General features: G+C 67.3%; 1 protein-coding gene across 1 annotated transcript; it reads left to right on the top strand.

Moving 5' to 3' along the window:
* Positions 1-312: 312 nt before the first annotated feature.
* Positions 313-19,190, top strand: ATP8B3 (ATPase phospholipid transporting 8B3). Its single transcript, XM_045991380.1, is given in 31 exon segments — positions 313-383; positions 565-816; positions 1,259-1,337; positions 1,900-2,042; positions 2,797-2,855; positions 3,350-3,438; positions 3,731-3,844; positions 4,722-4,820; positions 5,047-5,108; positions 5,530-5,602; positions 5,706-5,776; positions 6,056-6,138; positions 7,460-7,618; positions 7,855-7,943; positions 8,777-8,967; positions 9,051-9,259; positions 10,009-10,040; positions 10,136-10,296; positions 10,656-10,867; positions 10,940-11,052; positions 12,255-12,389; positions 12,504-12,615; positions 13,417-13,492; positions 13,666-13,783; positions 13,994-14,381; positions 14,480-14,703; positions 16,420-16,503; positions 16,639-16,878; positions 17,048-17,186; positions 17,457-17,584; positions 18,609-19,190. Coding segments are annotated over 31 exon segments (4,587 nt in total).
* Positions 19,191-19,271: the final 81 nt, after the last annotated feature.

The following is a 19,271-nucleotide window of genomic DNA, read 5'->3' as shown; positions in this document are numbered from 1 at the left end:
AGTGTTCCCCAGCCCCAGGCGGACGGCAGGCTGGGGCAGGGATCAGGAGCAGGTCCCAGGTCCGCTGGGTCAGGAATGGGCCAGAGGGAGGGATCCCAGGGAAGGGCGGTGAGGGTGGGAAAGTGCCCAGGGCCAGCTACCCGCCTACTTCCGTCACTAGGGGTGGTTCCTAAAAGTGAAGATAAGAAAGACCTCACTCACTCATCTCTCCAGTCTGCCCGAGTTAGCCCCTCCCCTTGAGCCCCCTCAGGGGGCCCTAGCTTCAGTCCCTCTCCCGCCCTGGGTCAAGTCGCCCACCGCTGGGGCTTGGCGATGACCCCCCTCATGGCCGTCTCCCACCCCTGTCACCTTCAGGAAGGGCCCCGGGGTCCTGCTGCGCGCAGGTGGGTGGGCATACCCTGGGCCAGAACCTCGTGGGCTTCCTCTATCGGCCTCCCCAGCCCTGCGCGCAGCAGGGCACCTGTGCATAGAAGGGGCTCGCTAGACAGGTACAGGATGAGTGGGTGCAAGCCCGGCACACGGCTGGGACCTGCGATCACCTGCGCGTCTCTCCCGTGCTCCTAGCCCCACTCCGACCCCGTCCAACCTTGGCCAGGTCACCGGAGGCCCCGCTCCTAACTACCGGCTCATTGCTACCCTGGCCCTGCTGTGCGAGGCCCCGCCCACTGACCCTCCCCAGCCTGCCCTTACCTTGGCACCCCTCAACTTGCAAAGCCCCAGCCCTGGATCTGGGCCCTCCCCTCCTCTGGCCGGTACCACTGCAGAGACCGCCCCAGGCTCCACCTCGGCCCGGCGCCCCCTACCCTGGTCCTCCTGGTGAGGCTCTGCCCCGCCCCCTCTTGACTTCTGGCTTTGTTCCGCCCCGGGAACCCCCGCCCATGCTCCGCCCCGAACAGGCCGCTCTCTGCGAGACCCCAGCCAGCCTCGCTCCGGCCCCGCCCCTTGGGCCGCCCAACATCGCAAGTCCCCGCCCCCAGGACCACCCATGCTCCGCCCAGGTCCCGGCCAGCTTGAGAAGCCGCACCCCCCGCCCTCCCGGGGCCGCCCCGCCCCCGCCCCTTGCGGCCCGCCCATTTGCCAAGTCCCGGCCCCAGCCCCGCCCAATTCTACAAGGCCCCACCCCCAGGGCCATCCCGGCCCCGCCCATCTCTAGAAGCCCCACCCCCAGGGTAGTCCCGGTCCCGCCCAGCTCTAGAAGGCCCCGCCCCCAGGCCGCCCTGGGACCGCCCCTCGGTCGCGCCCGCGCCGCCCGTTTCAGGCCGGTTGGCACCGGGCTAACAGCTGCGCCGCGTCCACCGCCCTGGCCACCCGCGGACCGCCCGCCCCGGCCCGCGCAGGTGAGCGGCGGCGCCCCCGCTGCTGTGCGTCCCCGGGCGCCCGCGCACCCTCTCTGGACTCCGCCCAGCCTGGGGGTGTGAGGTCGCGGCGGCCGCGGCGGGGCGTCGCCGGAGGTGCGCGCGGGGCGGAGTCCAGTGGGGGTGCCGCAGCGCCCGGGTGCTGTGGACCCAGGTCTCCCGTCCAGGGAGTGTCCGGCGCCTGGGCCACCGCCGCTGCGGGATGCTCGAGTCTTCGGGTGAGCCGAGGGTGGGAAGGCAGGGGCAGCCAGCCCTGGGGGCAGGGGGCGTCTTTCTGCCCCCGCATGACCTTGGAGGGCATCTGGCCACCTAGGCATTCCTGCGGCCCACCTGCCCCCCGCTGGGTCTCCCCGCCTCTGGGTCCCGCTTGGCTAAGCCTCGCTCACCCTGGGCCTCACTGTTCCTCATCTGGTGAATGGGCGCCGGCCTGGCTCAGGCTCCCGGGAGCCCCGCAGCTGGCTCAGAGCCAGGTCCTCCCCCGTGGGGCCTGGGGAGCTGTTGCCTCAGAGGCCAGCGTCTCTGCCCTGAACGTCTCTGAGTTCAGCAGGCAGCCCAGGCAGGGAGAGAAGCGGAGGAGAGAGTGGGCATCAGCCCTGGGATGGGGGACGCTCCAGGCGGAGGGGGAGCCCCGAGGAGCGGTCTGAACAAGCGGGGTCGGTCTGAGAAGTATGAGCTGAGACCAGAAGGGTGAGGAGGCCCTGGCCAGGCTGCCCTGCTGAGCTACTCGTGGTGGAAGAAACAGCCGGCAAGGGCTGGTGGGGGGGGTGCTGCCGAGTGCTGGGCGGGGGGGGGGGGTCACTCGGGAGCAGCTGGGGGTCCTCCGGTTAGACTCAAGTTCCTGGCATGGGAGGGCAGCAATCGAGCGTGAAGTGGGCGGCGGGAGCGTTCCAGGCTCCGTGAAAGGCATGGTGTGTGACCCCATCTCCCCCGTCAGGCTTAGCTGTCCCAGGACCACGGTCAGAGCCTCTGCGTAGCTCAGCCTCATAGACATGCTTCCAGAGCCAACATGGGCCCCCGGGGCCCCGCTGAGTCAGTCAGGAGACTGAGCAGCGCCCAAGTGGGCTGGGCGTGTGGGGAGCGGGGCGGGGGGGCGGGGGGTACAGGACGGCCTGGGAGGGGTGGCTGTGGGCACGCCAGGACGGGCGGTGGCGTCCTCCTTAGGGCCGGGCTCTCATGCCCGCTCGGGGGCTGCTGGATGTGAGGCCGTTGCAGGTGTGGGGGTCAACCTGGGCCCCACTGGACCTGAGGAGACCCGGAGAGGGACCCGGCCAGTGGCTGGGACTTCAGAGCCCTGTGGTCGGACAGCTGGTGGTCATGGGAAGTGGCAGTTTAGAGGGTCCAGTCTCAGGCCTCGAGTTCTGGGAGGGCGGAGAATGGGACGATGGTCCAGCGGGTCCAGCAAGGGCTGGGCCCCTGGTGTGACCTTGGTCTCTCCCCGCAGCCCCACCAGCATGGGAGGAATCACCTACGGAGAGGACTTGGAGGAGGAGAAGAACTCAGGTGCGTGTCCCAGGTCTGGGGGGGAGGGGCTCCCTGACACTTAGTGGCTGAGGTTGGGGGCTGAGGAGGCCCCACACCCACAAAACAGACCCAGTGTGGGGCTCTCCTTGGGTTACAGATAGTCCCACACCTGACGGCTGAAAGGGCCAGCAGCCCATCACCTGGGAGCCCCTCACTGGGCCTCAGTTTACCCCTCCTGCAGAAGGAGCGGGTGTGAAGGGGTCTCCCGGGGCCTGTTCTCGCAGCCTAGGGATTGGCCCAGGGTGTGGGGACGGACCCGCGCCTCCGATGCTGGCTGGCGTCTGGCAAGCTTCCCGGAGGAGGGAGCGTGTCGGGGGGCCGCGGGGCCATCCTGCTTGTTTACCGGCTCCCTGGCCCTGTGCTGAGTGTGCCCCATGCCGGGAGCCCTGGGGGCCCATTAGCCGCCCGCTGGGGTGTTGTCAGCCCGTGTTTGCCTGCGGCCCTGCCCCACGCGCCGCTCCCTCCGGCTGCAGCGTTCACCTGGGAGGTGAAAGCCAACAGCAGGGCCTACAACAGCCGGTCCAAGAAGAGCTTCCTGTGCCGGCGGAGGCCGAAGCATAAGGTGAGCCCGGCCCCCGGCTCCCGCCCTCCCCCGCGCCCCCCCCCCCCCCCGCACCCGCTCTGCGCCGTGTGCCGGGCTCGCCGTCCCTGGCCTCACTCTGGGGAACCCTGGGGACGCGGCCCCCGCCCTGGGTCTTCGCTCCCCGGGGGCTGCAGGCTTGGCGTTCCGCGGGCGCGCAGTAAACTCGGGGTCAGGACCTTGCATTCGCATTCGGCAGCGTCGAGGCTGGGGCGGGCGGGGAAGGTGGGGGCCCCCGGCCTGGGCAGCAAGGCTGTGCCGGCTCTCGTTCCAGAGCAATGTCATCAACACGGCCAAGTACAATGTCTTCTCCTTCTTGCCCTTGAACCTGTACGAGCAGTTCTGCCGCATCTCCAACCTCTACTTCCTTCTCGTCATCGTTCTCCAGGTGGGGTGGGGTGGGGGCAGCCCGCAGGGCCAGCCCTGGCTCACGCAGCCGCCTCTGGGGAGCCGTCCCTGACCACCCTTGCCCCAGGGCTCTGGAGACCCAGGGCTGTGGCTAGTGGGTCTGTGTGCGGCGCCCCACACTCACTGCTGGGGCCCTACCGCCCGGCCCGGGGCCTGGCACAGGGGAGGGGCTCCACGTATGGTGAATGATGACGGGTGCCTGCGTGGCTCCTTCCGGTCCAAGGAGGGCACGTCCCCCGCCCCCATGGACAGCTGACCTCTTGGCCGCAGCCTTCCTAGCCAACCCCAGAGGGCAAGGAGGAAGCAGGGGTCAAGTGCATGTTCTCACAACCTGCCGGGCCACTTCCCACTGCGGGCTGGTCCCGGGGAGGGGGATTGGCTTCCAGCGGGGTCCTCTCTCTCTCAGAGGGTAGCCCGTATGCACAGCATCCTGACCCACACCCGGGTCATCTCCTTTCGTTCTGAGTAAAGATCCAAGAAAAGCTCATTGAGCACCTACCGCGTGCGGGTCCTGTGCTGGGCAGCGGGGACCTGGCAGTGGCTTCAGCACCTGGGGACTGGGGGGTGACGTCACAGCACATGGTGGGCGCCAGGGATGGGGACAGGGACTGCCCAGCCAGGCTGGTCTGTGGGCAGCTGGACACGGAGGGGAAAGGACTGCGCTGGGGAGCATTCGGGGGGGGAGACGGGCCAGAGGGGCCCGAGGGTGGTCGTCCTGAGGTCTGGCCCTGGCTGAGGTGGTCGGCAAGCGGACCTGGGGGGCGGGTCGAGAGGCTGGCCGTGCTGGGCACGAGGGCGGGGAGGCGGTCCGGGTGGCGCCGGGGGGACGGGCTGGCATGACCCCCCCTCCACGGCAGGGCTTCCCCGAGATCTCCACGCTGCCCTGGTTCACCCTTTTTGTCCCACTCCTGTGCCTCCTTGTCATCCGGGCCGCCCGCGACCTGGTAGACGACATCGTGAGTGTGGCTGGGGCCGAGAGGCGCACAGCGGGGGGGCAGTTAGGGGTGGGGGCGGGCACGCCCGCGGGCAGAGGGTGGGAGGCAGGATCGGCCTCCTGCTCTGGACAGGAGCCGCTGTGTGGATGCTTCTCCGCACGTGGGCCCTTACCGGGGGCCGGGGGCCGGGGGTGGGGGGTCGGAAGGGGTTGGGGCCGTCCCTCTGACCCAGCCCCTGTCAGCCCAGGGGCGACATAGGAGCGACAGGCTCATCAACAACAGGCCCTGCCAGATCCTGGTGGGCAGGAGGTGAGGCCCCGCGGCCCGGTGGACGGTGGGTGGACGGTGGGGGCGGCCAGTGGTTTCCAGTGCTGGGGGGCGTGCGCGACAGGGGAGAGCCCCGTGCAGAGTGCCCGGGAGCTTCGGTGCTCCTGGACGTCCTGCTCGAGTCCAGTGGTGACTTCTCTGTGGCTTCTCAGCCCAGGTTCTCTGGCAGCTCCTGTCCCCCAAGCCTGGGTGGGCCCGGCAGTAGGGGTGGAGGCTGAGGGTCTGAAGGGCTGTGGTGCGGGGGAGGCCTGAGAGGGACCTGGGAGTGGGGGGTCAAGGCCATCTGGCCGTGGGGAGGACCCAGGACGGGCTGCTGGAGCAGAGGCCTCTCTGAGCGGGGGCGGCGGAGTCTGGGCGTGGGAGCCCCGCCCCCGCGCACCTGCGGCCGCCTGCACCCCTGCAGCTTCCTGTGGAAGAAATGGGCGAACCTGTGTGTGGGAGACGTGGTCTGTCTGCACAGAGACAACATCGTCCCGGTGAGCTGGCGGCTGGGGCGGGGCGGGGGGCGGCCTCCGGCGCCTTTTCCTCCTGCCCCCCAGCAGCGCTGTTTCGGCCTTACCCGCCCCTCCCCTGCCCCAGGCCGACCTGCTCCTGCTGGCCAGCACGGAGCCCAGCAGTCTGTGCTACGTGGAGACCGCAGACATCGACGGGTGAGCAGGGGTCACCGCAGGCGTTGGGGGCTCCGGGTGCAAGACCCTCCCCAGCGTCCGGGGAGCCGGCACAGCGAGCCTGCTTAGGCCTGCTGGTCGCTCGCCCCGTGAGCATTTGTGGGGCGCCTGCAAGCCAGCGGGGCCGGCAAGCAGCCGCCTTCGCACCCACGTTCCCGGGGCCGTGGTGTGCCGCCCCGGCCTCTGGGTGGGCCGCTGGCACCCAGTAGGGGCTTAGCGAGAAGGCCCCCGCCTTGCACCTGCTCCGCATCTCCTCTCCAGGGAGACCAACTTGAAGTTCCGGCAGGCCCCGCTGGTCGCGCACCTCGAGCTGACCAGTGTGAGGAGCCTGGCTTCCTTCCAAGGTGAGCGGCCGCAGACCCGTCCGCCCCTCCCAGGCCTCCGCCTGCCCCCTGCGCGGTGGGCGCAGAACTTCCCCACCTTGCTGGGTTTCGGGGATGTTGGGGGCCGGAGTAGCCTTCAAGAGGGGGGCGTGCCCCGGGCCCGTGTCCCGGCCCCGCCATCAGCGTACGCACGGGCGTCTTCTGTGGTTACGGCGGCATCTGTCAGGCTACAACACGCGGCCGCTGAAAGCCAAACACGTTCGGCTGTTGAAGCGAAAAGGCAGCCGGTGGACGTGGGCTAAGGACGTGCGTGCGGGCGGGAAGGGCCCGCGGGGCAGGGAGTCCTGGGCGTGTCTCCTTTGCTGCCTGGAGAGCCGGACCTTTCATCCCTGGGGTGCCGCTAGGGTGCGTCACACCCCAGCAAGGGGCTGCTGTCCTCTTCCCCGGCTTGCTGGAAAGACACGTTACTCTAACGGGTCACGGAGCAGAAGCTCTTGAGTCATGGCCGGCCCGTCACCGCATCCGGGAAAAGCCTTGCTTGTGTGGGGGGCGGCTGCCCCTGTCCCGACGCCTCCCTCTGGGCCTCCGCCTGCCCCAGCTGGCCCCGGCGGGTCCTGCGAGGCATGGCCCCTGCTTTCAGAGCGGGGAGACTGGGTTCAGAGAGGTGAGGGGGTCCCAGGCTTGCCCCTCGGCTCCCCTGCCCCCGCCGGGCGTGCCGTGGACGGCTCCCGTCTCCATTCAGCACCAGCTCTCAGTCCTGGAGCAGGCCTGTGGCCCCCCAGCTTTCTCCCTGCCGGGGTCCCAGCCCCGCCCTCACTGTCATTTCCCCCTGCCCTGGGCCGTCCTTTGACCCTCAGTTTATTTTCTCAAACACAAGTGGGGCTGGAACCCCCAGTCTCTGTGCGGTGGTGACAGAAAGGCCCTCTCCCGCCACCTTCTAGAACACTCGGAAGCGCCCCGCATTTGTCCCTGTGGTTTCAGGGTGCTGGATGGAGGTGTCCTTTCCTTCTCCCCCTCAAAGGTTTACTGAGCAGCCCTTGTAGGCCGGGGGCTGGGCTGGGCTCTGGGGACCCCAGCGTGACCAGGACGAGGCCGGTGCCCGCTCCCCCTCCCCCCCAACGGAGCTCAGAGACGTCAGTGGGGCCCGCCCCAGAGTGACTGTCTCGGGACATCCCAGGGTCCTACCCATGAGCAAGGGGGCTCCAAAGGGAGGGCTTCTCTGAGGCGCTGTGAGTCCGGTGGGGGCGGCGTGGGGCAGGGCCGGCCCGGTGAGGGTGGCTAGAGCGGGAGGGCGGCCCAGCCACGCCGAGCCCTTGGCCCCCTGCCCCCCGGCTGCCCACAGGCAAGGTGGTGTGTGAAGAGCCCAACAGCCGTCTGCACCACTTTGTGGGGTGCCTGGACTGGAACGGCAGGAAGCACCCCCTGGACAGCGGCAACTTGCTTCTGCGCGGCTGCAGGATTCGGAACACCGACACCTGCTACGGGATGGTCATCTATGCGGGTATGGCTGCCGGCCCGGGCCTCCGCGGTTGGCACCGGGCGGGGGCCCCCGAAGTCACCGGCAGGAGGTCACACGGCCAGGCCCGGGTCACTGGAGCGTAGAAGGGTCTGAGGCAGCCAGCGCCCTTGCTGTGGCTGAAGACGGGAGTGCTGTGCCCCGGGCAGACGGGGTGGCTGGAGGGAAAGAGGGGGACGAGCAGAGAGGCGGGCAGGGGTGAGCGGACGCTGACCCCGCAGGCTTCGACACCAAGATCATGAAGAACTGTGGCAAGATCCGCCTGAAGAGAACCAAGCTTGACCGGCTGATGAACCGGCTGGTGGTGCTGGTGAGGCCCGCGCTGGGCGCCGGCGGGGGCGTGGAGGGGAGCGGGCGCCCCGCGGTGTGGACCCGCGGCCTGATCCGGCGCGGGTCTGTGGACCAGAGCCTTCCCATAAGAGAAGGGCCAAGCAGGGCCAAGCAGGAGTGTCCTTAGGAAGGAAATGTCGATCTCGATGTTTCCCAGACCTGCAGGAGGTCAGCACAGGCTCGCCTCCCTCCACTGACCGCTAACAGCTCTTAACTTTTTTCTTAATTATCTCTTTTGAAGTTAAGAAATCAGGGCGCCTGGGGGGCTCCGTCGGTGAACACTCTGCCTTCGGCTCAGGTCATGATTCCAGGATCCCGGGATCGAGCCCCGCATCGGGCTCTCTGCTCAGCGGGGAACCTGCTTCCTCCTCTCTCTGCCTGCCTCTCTTGTGCTCCCTCTCAGTCTCTCTCTCAAATAAATAAAATCGTTTTTTTAAAAAGATTTTATTTATTGGACAGAGGTCACAAGTAGGCGGGCGGGGCGGGGGCGGCAGGCTCCCTGCCGAGCAGAGAGCCCGATGCGGGGCTCGATCCCAGGACCCTGGAATCATGACCTGAGCCGAAGGCAGAGGCTTCAACCAACTGAGCCCCCCAGGCGCCCCAATAAATACAATCTTTAAAAGAAAAACGGAATCACAGCCACGGGGCCAGATGAGCGCCGCCCCCCAGGCCCCCCGCCCCGCCCCCCGGCCCCCTCTGCTGGGCCCACAGGCAGGGCTGGCTGGGGAGGGGGCCGTCCCCCTGTCCCTGCCGGTGGGTCTCTGGGGGGACCCACGTGCTGCCCGGGTCCACCACCTCCCTCCCTCCCTGCAGATCTTCGTGTCCCTGGTGCTGGTCTCCATGGCCCTGAGCTTGGGCTTCTGGTTCAAGGTGAGGGAGTTCAAGGCCAGGCACTACTACGTGTCCTCCAGGTACCTGTACAGCGCGGCCACGGAGACCTTCTTCATCTTCTGGAGCTTCCTCATCCTGCTGAGTGTCATGGTGCCCATGGCCATGTTCATCATGTGGGTCCGGCCGCTGCCCCCCAGCACCCTCCCCCCCCGCTCCGCGGGCGCAGGGGCTGGGCGTGACCCGGTGTGCCTTGCAGGGTCGAGTTCATCTACCTGGGGAACAGCATGTTCATCAACTGGGATGTGGACATGTACTACGCCCCGCAGGACGCGCCCGCCAAGGCCCGCAGCACCAGCCTCAACGACCAGCTGGGCCAGGTACAGTACGTCTTCTCGGACAAGACCGGCACGCTCACCCAGAACGTCATGACCTTCAAGAACTGCTGCATCGGGGGCGTCACCTACGGTGGGTGCCCCGCCCCCGCACCGGCCGGCGACCCCTGCCTCACCTGCCCCGCGGGGGTGCGGGGAGGGTTGGGGGCTCCGCTCTGGGTCTTGGCGAACAGAGCCTGCTCGGACAGTCACGGGCAGTTCCAGGTGTCACGGGAGGTGTCCCGCGGTCAGTCTTCCCTGGGCTCTGGGGACAGGAGAGCCGTTCTGAGCTCGCAGACCGCGGGGACCGTGCTGGGCGGGGCTCATCTGTCCTCTCCGGAAACCAGGGCCCAGGGATGACAGAGGGCCCGCCCGGGTGGTCCACGGGAGACGGAGCTAGAAACCGCACCCCACCTTCAGCCAGGGCCCGAGGGGCGACAGGGAGCCGCGGGTCGGCCGTGGGCAGCATCTGCACCCCCGCCAGGTCTTCGGATGTTTCTAGAAGGGCTGCGGAGCCGGTTTTCCTGTGGAACCACCCAATTTTTCCAGATAGGCAGCCAAGTCCAAGTTGTAAGGAGAGACCACGGAGAGCCCTCTGTGCGGCTGTCTGCTCTGGCTGCCCTCCAGGACCCCCAGAAACTGTGGCTGTACCTTGGCCTCCTTTGTACAGAAGGCAGAGCAGAGGCTGGGGGTCCTTGGTGGCTTGGGGTGTGGGGTCCAGAGCTCCGGCCCAGCTCGTCCGCTGTATCCGGTGGCCCCAGGAAGCCTGACTATGGGGACTGGGGGCTGTGGGGTCCCCGTGGGTCTGGGGGAGCTGAGGCCTGACAGGGGGTCTTTCCCCAGGCCCCGATGAAGTGGAGGACACCCCACATAAGGTGAGCCCCGGCCGCCGGGTCACGCGGGGGTGGGGGATGCGGCGGTGGGGGCCGGGTCGCGCCCAGAGCCCACATGCTGCGCTCCCGCACCGCAGCAGGACCCCTACCTCTGGAACGAACTTGCTGATGGGAAGTTGCTTTACCAAAACGCTGAGCTCCTGTGTGCCGTCCGGGACAACAAGGACAAGACGGTGCGGGAGTTCTGGCGCTTGCTGGCCATCTGCCACACCGTGATGGTGCAGGAGGAGGACAGTGAGTGCACCCGCCCTCTCCCCCCGGAGGGCGCTCGGGCCCCCGGGCCCCTGGCCTGCTCTCCTGGCCCGAGAGATGGCCCGGCCCACCGCCAGGCCCCCTTCCACTGTATTCTGGATCGCGGGGTGTCCAGGCTGTGACTTGAGAGCTGTTCTTGCTGGGAGGATGAAGCCCTTAGGACCGGGGCCCGAGCACCCGCCTTCCTTTACGGGGCTGAGAGGTCACACAAGCCCGGGAGACGTCTGTGACCTTCTCCTGGGCCTGGTTCCTTGCCCCGTGCTCTGGAGACACAGGCGGGACCCGCTATAGAGGGGTGGCGGGTCCTGATGGAGGGCAGGCTCCCGGGGACGGCGCCCTGCCCAGCTCGCGGTTCCCTCCCTGACCAGACCAGCTGGTGTACCAGGCGGCATCCCCTGACGAGGAGGCACTGGTCACGGCGGCCCGGAACTTCGGGTACGTGTTCGTGGCGCGCACGCAGGACAGCATCACGGTGATGGAGCTGGGGAAGGAGCGGGTGTACAAGGTTCTAGCCATGATGGACTTCAGCAGCACACGCAAGCGCATGTCTGTGCTGGGTGAGTGCCGGCGCCCCGGGGGCGGGGGGCCGCAGGGGAGAGCGTGTGGCAGACGGGCCTCTCCCTCCGCAGTCCGCAGCCCCGAGGGCTCCATCTACCTCTACACCAAGGGCGCTGACGTGGTTATCTTTGAGCGCTTGCACAAGAAAGGCGCGAAAGAGTGGGCCACGGAGGAGGCCTTGGCTGTGAGTCCCTGTGGGAGGAGGGGCTGTGGGGGGGGCGTGAGGGCACAAGGACAGGGGACAAGAGTGTGTAGAGAAATCGAAGGTACCCTTGCTGGCCATGTACAGTTGTCCAGGTTGCACACTGCCCAACCTCCCCCAGTGTGAGCGTGTACATGTAGGCCTGCACACACACGGACTGGGAAAGAACTGAATTCTCAGCTGTATCTGTCCAGAGGGGACATCTTTTTCTAAGTCACACAAGGACACCCTGTGGTTGGACTTTGGACCTGGACACTGCCTCCCTTCTCCTAGCCAAGCCTGGGGTCTAAGACATGCGCAGCCCTCCTTGCCTCAGTCTTTTTACTCCATGGGTGATGACCAAACTCCACCGCCCAGCCATTGAGGCTCTGTCTGTCGCTTGCTTGTCTCTCTAGTCTGGTATCTCCTTGCCCCCAGGGGGCTTCCCAGGACCCCAGTGTCTGGCTTACAGTTTGCCCCTTGCTCAGATGATACCTCAGGACCTTTGCACACCTAACTCCTCTGCTTGGAATGCCTTCCTCCACTCTGTCGCTCAGCATCTTCGAGTAGATTTTCCTGCCCCAACCCTAACAAGGCTGTCCTGTCATGTCAGGCGTCCTCTCTCTGGCCCAGCCCTGACCCTGTAGGGCTCCTAAGGGCTTTGCTAGGTCTGCGGCATCCCCTGGTGCAGGGGCCAGTGGGGGTGTTTATGGAAAGAACGTCATGTGTCCCTCCACGGGGGGCTTCCCACAGCGCCCTCTCGGCTGGGAGTGGGGGGCAGTGTGGAGCTCTGCCGGGGGAGGGAGTTGGGGGGCCTCTGATCTCTGACTCCGAGCCGGGAAACACACAGACAATGACGCCCTCGCGCAGCTGCCTGGTGACGTGCAGGGAGCCCCCGTCGTGCCCCAGCCGGCCTCTCAGACCCACTTCTGGTCAAGAACGAATGCCCAGGGGGGCAGAAAACCTGGGGCCGGGCGGGGGTCCAGACACTCCGAAGCGGAGGGACGACAGGGAGGGTCTGGGGCCTACTGAGGCGGGGGGCAGGGAGGGCCTTAGGAACGGCCAGAAGTTGCTGGAGGAGGCGAAGGGAGGTGCTCCCGGCAGGAGGGAGGGCAGGGGCAGGCGTGGAGGCCAGGCGGAGCGGGGCACGGGGGGCGGTCTGGGGGAGAAGGGTGGTGACGGGCGGTGCCGGCCCCGGCCCCCAGTCCTTCGCCGAGCAGACGCTGCGGACCCTGTGCCTGGCGTACAAGGAGGTGGACGCGGACGTGTACGAGGAGTGGCGGCAGCGACACCAGGAGGCCAGCGTCCTGCTGCAGCACCGGGCCCACGCCCTGCACCAGGTGTACGAGGAGATGGAGCAGGGCCTCCAGGTGCGCGGAGCGCGGGCGGCCGGGCCGGCACCCCCGACCTCTGCCAGGGGCCGGGTCCCCGCTCAGGCTGCCCCCACCCCCCAGCTGCTGGGAGCCACGGCCATTGAGGACAGACTGCAGGACGGCGTCTGCGACACCATCAAGTGCCTCAAGCAGGGGAACATCAAAGTGTGGGTACTCACGGGGGATAAGCAAGGTGGGTCCCAGGGCGGTCCGGCCCCACGCAGAGAGGGGGGTCCGGTGGGCAGGAGCTCTTCCCCTGGCTGCCTGTCCCACAGCCGGGCCCAGCGCGGCCCCCACCTCATCCGGGGAAGGGAGAAAGGGGAACGTTTCAAAGTGCTGGGGTCCCCCTGCCCCCCAACACCTCCCGGAGGGGCCTGCACTGTGCCGAGCGCTCCTGAGCGTTTGGCCTTCACGACCCGCCCCCGTGCGAGAGACGGGTCGGGCAGGGCTCCGAGAACTCGGGGCACGCTGGAGGTCGCACAGGGCTCGGGTCCCTAGAGCCCCGAATCCCCTCCTCTCCCCTGCGGGTTCTTTGGGGCCCTCCGGGCGTGCGCGCAGCCGGGCGGCGTCAGGGCTCACGTGGGCGCCGGGCGCAGACGGACAAAATAGTCAAGATGTCAGTTTGCAGCCGCGTTCCTATAAAGACAAATATATCCCAGCTGCTGCTGCTTTTTTTCCTTCTAATTTTAAAAGAAATTAAACCATTTTCGTGGGTTCCAAGAAGCGTCAAGGGGCCTAGACGTGCCACATCCAGTGACCGCTTGGCCCTGGCCCCCAGGCTCCCTTCCACCAGGAGCCTCGCCCCCGCCAGGGGACGGGAGTGGGGGCCCCTTTGCTCCCAGCTGCCGCCAAAAACATCGGGGCCGGCGGGCCTCCCTCTGAGCCAGTGCTCAGGGCTGGCCTGGGCAGGGGCTTGCTGATGGGGGGGGGGCGGGTCTCCCCCGCAGGGTGGGTGTGGCCTGCGCGCGCGGTGCTGAGCCGCGCTGGTTTGCAGAGACCGCGGTGAACATCGGGTTTGCCTGCCAGCTCCTCTCGGAGAGCATGCTCATCCTGGAGGAGAAGGAGATCGTGTAAGACGTGGGGCTAGGGCTGCACCGGGGCAGAAGCGGGGCTTCCGGGGTCTGCGGGGGGCCCTCAACCTTGCCTGGCTGGACTCCCCAAGGGGGAGACCCAGGCCCAGCCGGAAGGGGGTGCAGGGAAGACTGCGCCGGCCTCGTGGCTGAGCCCAGCTGGGCCCCGGCAGCCGCATCCTGGAGGCCTACTGGGAGACCAACAACAACGTGCCGCGTGGTAAAGGCCGTCGGAAGAACCTGTTCCTGCCACGTGTCAAGGTGGCCATGGTCATTAGCGGGGAGTTACTGGTCAGTGTCCGCTCAGGGCCTCCGGCAGAGCCCCGGGGCTGGGGAGAGGGCTGGCAGGAGCAGCTGAGAGGCGGTTCTCGGAGGGTTGCAGTCTAGTCCGGCCGGTGCTGGGACGCGAGGCCCGGGAGGAGGGCCCGCTTGGGGCGCTCCTGGAGCGGAGGGGTGCAGGCAGAGTGATGAGCCCCCCTTGCACGCCCCCCCCATGGCCAGGACCAGCTCCTGCTGTCCCTGCGCAAGGAGCCCCGGGCGCTGGTCCACAACGTGAACACAGACGGGGACGAGTCGTGGCAGGAGCCAGACGAGCAGAGGGAGGACTTCCTGCAGGACCGGCGCGCGTCCCTGATGTGGCGGATCCTCGGGGTCCAGCTGAGGGCCACGGTCACGCCGCGGGTCACGGGCTCCAGCACCAGCACCCGCGAGAGCCCCGAGGTGCGGCGGGAGCGGGCCTTCGTGGAGCTGGCGTCCCAGTGCCAGGCGGTCATCTGCTGCCGGGTGACGCCCAAGCAGAAGGCTTTGATCGTGGCGCTGGTCAAGAAATACCAGCACGCGGTGACCCTGGCCATCGGGGACGGCGCCAACGACATCAACATGATCAAGAGTGGGTGGTGGGCAGCAGGCGGGGGGCGGGGCGGCCGGCCGGGGGGCGGGGGGCCGGCCGGGGGTGGCCGGGGGCTGACCGGCCGCATGTCCCCGCAGCTGCGGACATCGGCGTGGGGCTGGCGGGGCGGGAGGGCATGCAGGCCGTGCAGAACAGCGACTACGTGCTGGCCCAGTTCTGCTTCCTGAAGCGGCTGCTGCTGGTGCACGGGCGCTGGTCCTACCTGCGTGTCTGCACGTTCCTGCGCTACTTTGTCTACAAGACGGCGGCCGGCGCGATGGCGCAGCTCTGGTTCTCCTTCTACAGCGGCTTCTCCGCCCAGGTGCGCTTTGCGTGCGCCCTGCCAGGGCAGCGGCCACACGTCCCCTCTGGGCCCAGCGTTCTCAGGGGCACTTGGCAAACTGGAGCTTTGAAGCGGGGGCAGGGCAGATGCCCCCATGTCCATCCATCTAGGGGACCCAAGAGGGGAGCTGGGGCCCCGGAGATCAGTGTGGGGGCTGGGTCGCAGACTGTAAGGCTCTAGGCAGTATCATGGTGAAGATGACAGGTACCCTCTGGAGCTCGACATGGGTCCCCGGCACTGATCTGCCCCGCATGAAAGGCCGTGTCTGCAAAGGGCCAGCTGTGAGGGGGGTGAGCTCCCCGTCACTGAAACCCAAGGGTTTTGGGGGGGGCTTTACAGACACACCCTGGATAAATATGTATTTTTGCTCCTTTTACTTCTTTATTTATAGATATTTTTCGGATGTTTCTATAATTGTTTTCTTCATTTGTGTCTGGGATTGTTCCTTGCCAGGGTCCAGAAACAGGAGTGAGGTTTTGATTTTCGGTCTGTGCCCTGCAACTTTGCTGAATTGGGTTACTGCCTTTCGTAACTTTCTGGGGACCCTTTTGGGACTTCTCTACATACAGAATTATGTCCTCTGCGAACAGATAGTTCTCCTTCTTCCTTTTCTCGTTAAGCAGCATTCATTTCGTTTTCTTACCTTATTGCTCTGGCGACGACTTGCACTGCAGGGAGAGCAGGATCTTGGCCGGACAGCGCTGTTTTTCCCTCACATTTGTTAACTGGAAGAACCGTTGCTTACTCTTCTCTTTATTTTCCAACGTTTATCTCGATCAGCGTAGACTCGTGGCTATTTCTTCTACTGTACACGTTGTTGCTCCGATCGTCCCTGATTTGTCCCTTTGACACGTGCGTGCTCTTTTCCGAGCACAGCCCCACTTTCTGGGGCTACGGGAGGCTCCACACTCCTGCTGCATTTCCCATAGGGAGACCTGGGTCCTGGTGGTCAGACCCCAGACTCTCTGTGCCGGGTGTGCTGGCTGGGACTGGCCGCTTCTGGACTGCTCGGTGGGCAGGAGCTGGAAGTGCACGGGTGTCGCCCCCGTAGAGACACACACCTGTCCCGTGTCCTCTCCGTGTTTGTCTGTCTGTCCTCCTCTGTGTGTGTACTTTGAACACTGTGAGCCCCCAGCCGTCCATCCGATTCCAGGCCCACGGGACAAAGCCCAACCTAGCCTTTTCCATGGACTCACTGCGGGTTCTTTTCTCCAACAGTGAGGAACTCGGTTCTTGTAAATTTTCTCGTTTTTACTTATTTGTTCAAAACTGGAAGGCCCATCGGGGGTTTCCAGAGCTCGTGCTGTGGTAACCGGATCGGCTTTGTCATCAGGAGACCTCTTCCACACTGGGTTCCCCCAACCCTAAAATGACCCGAAAACCCCGCCTCATCTAGCCATCCCCCCCATACTTCTACACTGAAGTCTCCCGTTACAACAAGGACCCAAAGCTGCAGTTTTGCAATAGTTAGCCCTGCTTTTCCGCCCTGCCTCTGGCCTTCCCGTCCTCATCCGGCCTCAGACAGCCCAGCCCTGGTCCTAGCACCAGGCTTCGTTGTAACTCGACTTCCCTGTGCGCCTGGAAGCCTCCCCAGGGGTCCAGCTGGTTTGGGTGGGCGTCCCCGGCTAAAGCCTTGCTCCCCTCCCCGGCCGGCGGAAGGCTGACCGCGCGCCCCCTCCGTGTCCTCCCCGCCAGCCTCTGTACGAAGGCTGGTTCCTGGCCCTCTTCAACCTGTTGTACAGCGCGCTCCCCGTCCTCTACATCGGGCTCTTTGAGCAGGTGAGCTGCGCCTCGCCTCCTCCTTCCCCGGAGAGGCTCCCGTGTCCGCCCCGGGGGCCTGGCGCGGGGATGGGGCTGTCCCCCACTCCCCACCCGGTCCCAAGAGCCTGCCACTCCCCCCCGCCCCACCCCCAGGACGTGAGTGCCGAGCGGAGCCTGGAGCTGCCCGAGCTGTACATCGCAGGCCAGAAGGACGAGCTCTTTAACTACTGGGTCTTTCTCCAGGCCCTTGCCCACGGCACGGTCACCTCCCTGGTCAACTTCTTCGTGACCCTGTGGGTCAGCCACGACTCGGCCGGGCCCGTCAGCTTCAGCGACTATCAGTCTTTCGCTGTGGTCGTGGCCATGTCGGGCCTGCTGTCCATCACCATGGAGGTAGGCAGGACCCCAGCCTGTCCCGCCCCAGGGGGGCCTCGGACGCGAGCCACCGAGGGGTGCCCGCTCAGTGACTCTGCCGGGGGGGGGGGCCTCAGCAGCTGCCATCCGTGGACCTGGGGCACTTCCATGGAGCCCTGCCCCGACTTGACCATCCCTGCCCCTTCAGGTCGTGCTTACCATCAGATACTGGACGGCGCTGTCTGCGCTCGCCGTCTTCCTCAGTCTCCTCTTCTACGTGCTTGCCACGTGGGTCAGCCAGAGCCTCTGGCTCTTCCAGATCTCACCCAAGACCTCCCCGTTTCTGTGTGAGCCCCCAGCAGGGACGGGGTGGCGGGCCCTGGAGATGGGTACGTCCCTGCCCGTGTGCCGCCGCCGTGCCCCTCTCCCGGCTCCTGTGTTCCCACGGGCGCATGTGGCGGTGCCGTGCAGGGGGGTCGGTGGTTTCTAGGAGTTGGCACAAAGGTGTCCTGGGGGCAGAGGGAGAGGGGGCAGGTGGGCTGTCAGCAGCAGGGGGACACGGCAGGCTCTGGGGAGGCTCCCCCCGGGGCCGGGCTGTGACCCTGACCTGTTGCCAGATGCGGACCGCAACGTGCTGTCCCAGCCCGCCATCCTGCTGGTCGTTCTGCTGAATGTGTCCCTGAACACCCTGCCCGCACTGGCCCTGCGTGTCATTTGCCAGGCCGTCAAGAAGGCGGGCCCCAAGGTGAGGGGGTGGGGGTCCCCTCAGCCAGAGCCTGTGCTGGGAGACGCGGGGCTGGGAGTGGGAGGGAGGGAGACCCAGGCACACGCCCAGGGCCCTCGGGGGGACCAATAATAGGACCCGCCCCCAGATGATGGCGGTTTGGGGGTCCAGGTGACAGAAATGGTTTAGGGAAGAGAAGGGGACCAATAATAGGACCCGCCCCCAGATGATGGCAGTTTGTGGGTCCAGGTGACAGAAATGGTTTAGGGAAGAGAAGGGACTTAGAAGTACCCCACTGTCCATCCACGGATGAAGGACACACACGGCGCGGTCCGTCCCCAGCGGGAACACGGTCCAGCCTCAGGAAGGGGGGGACCCTGGCCCCTGCCACATGTGGAGGGACCCGAGAACACGGGGCTCAGCGAGAGCAGCCAGACCCAGAAGGACCCGTCCCGCAGGTCCCCACTCCCAGGAGGGCCCCAGAGGAGTCCCGTCTGCACAGACAGAGAGGGGAGGGTGGGGGCCGGGGCAGGGGGTGGGGAGTCCGTGCTTCCTGAGGACAGAGTCTCCGTGTGGGGGATGGAAAGTTCTGGAGACGGCGAGTGGGGGTGTGAGTGTGCTTCAGCCGCTGAGCTGTGCACTTAGGGTTAAAGGGACCCATTTTGTGTTGGAATGGGGGAAAAAACAATGGAAAACGCCCAGACCTAGAAGGGCGGGTTGCAGCTGCGATGGGCCCTGGAATTGAATGGAAAAACGGACCCAGACGTGGCCAGAACCTGCTGTCCTCGGCCCGGGGGGCTGGCCACGTGGCTGCCCCAGGCGCCCCTGTCCTGGCTTTGCCACCAGAGGGCACCCCAGGCCGCTGGCGGCCGGTGGGGGCTCGGTCCCAGGGCAGGACACGGGGTGGGCCGCGGTCAGGCTCAGGACTCTCCGGGTGGGGAAGGGTCTGTCGGTGGCGGCCACGGAAGGGCTCTGAGTGGCGCGCGCTGAGGGCAGGTGCCCCGAGAGCGAGGGGCCGCCGGTGACCTCGGGCTCCGCTCCGCAGGAGGGGGAGGAGGCCCCCAGCGAGGAGGTCGTGGCGGTGGAGCCCGGGCCCTACCCGCAGCGGGGGTCGCGCGGCCGCCGCTCCAGCTACGCCTTCTCCCACCGCGAGGGCTACGCGGACCTCATCACGCAGGGCACCAGCCTGCGCAAGGCGCCCGCGCTCGGCGGCGACGTGCTGGGGGCGCGCGCGGCGGCCCCCGAGCCAGAGCCGGGCGCCCGGGAGTCGCTCCGGCCGCGCGCGAACACGTGGGCCCCGGGGAGGAGGCGGCCGCGGCCCCAGGACCCGGCGTCCGCGCAGGACGCGCCGCCCGCCCGCGCGCCGAGCCCGGGCGCCCCCGAGGACCGGCCGTCCGGGTCGGGCCGGGAGCCGCCGCGCGCGGGGCAGGAGGACAGGGAGGCCCCGTGGAAGGCCCCGCTCGCGTCCTGGAGGACCTGGTCCTCGGGCTGGCGGCAGCGGCTGCAGGACCCCAGGCGGCGCGCGGCGTCCCTCCCCGGCCGGACCCCCGCGCCCGCCGCGCGCCCGCCGCCCCCCGGAGGCCCGCGCGCGCCCGCGGAGTCCGCCCCCTCGGGGACGACGCTGTAGCGGCCGCGGGAGCCCCGGCACCGGCCACCCGCGCGCGGGCCTCCCCGAACGCCGGGCTCCGCGCCCCGCGCTCGCCAATAA

Source organism: Meles meles, chromosome 20, assembly GCF_922984935.1.
Source record: "Meles meles chromosome 20, mMelMel3.1 paternal haplotype, whole genome shotgun sequence".
Lineage (NCBI taxonomy): Eukaryota > Metazoa > Chordata > Mammalia > Carnivora > Mustelidae > Meles > Meles meles.
The sequence above is the reverse complement of the archived record's forward strand: the minus strand, read 5'-3'. Positions and strand labels throughout refer to the sequence as shown.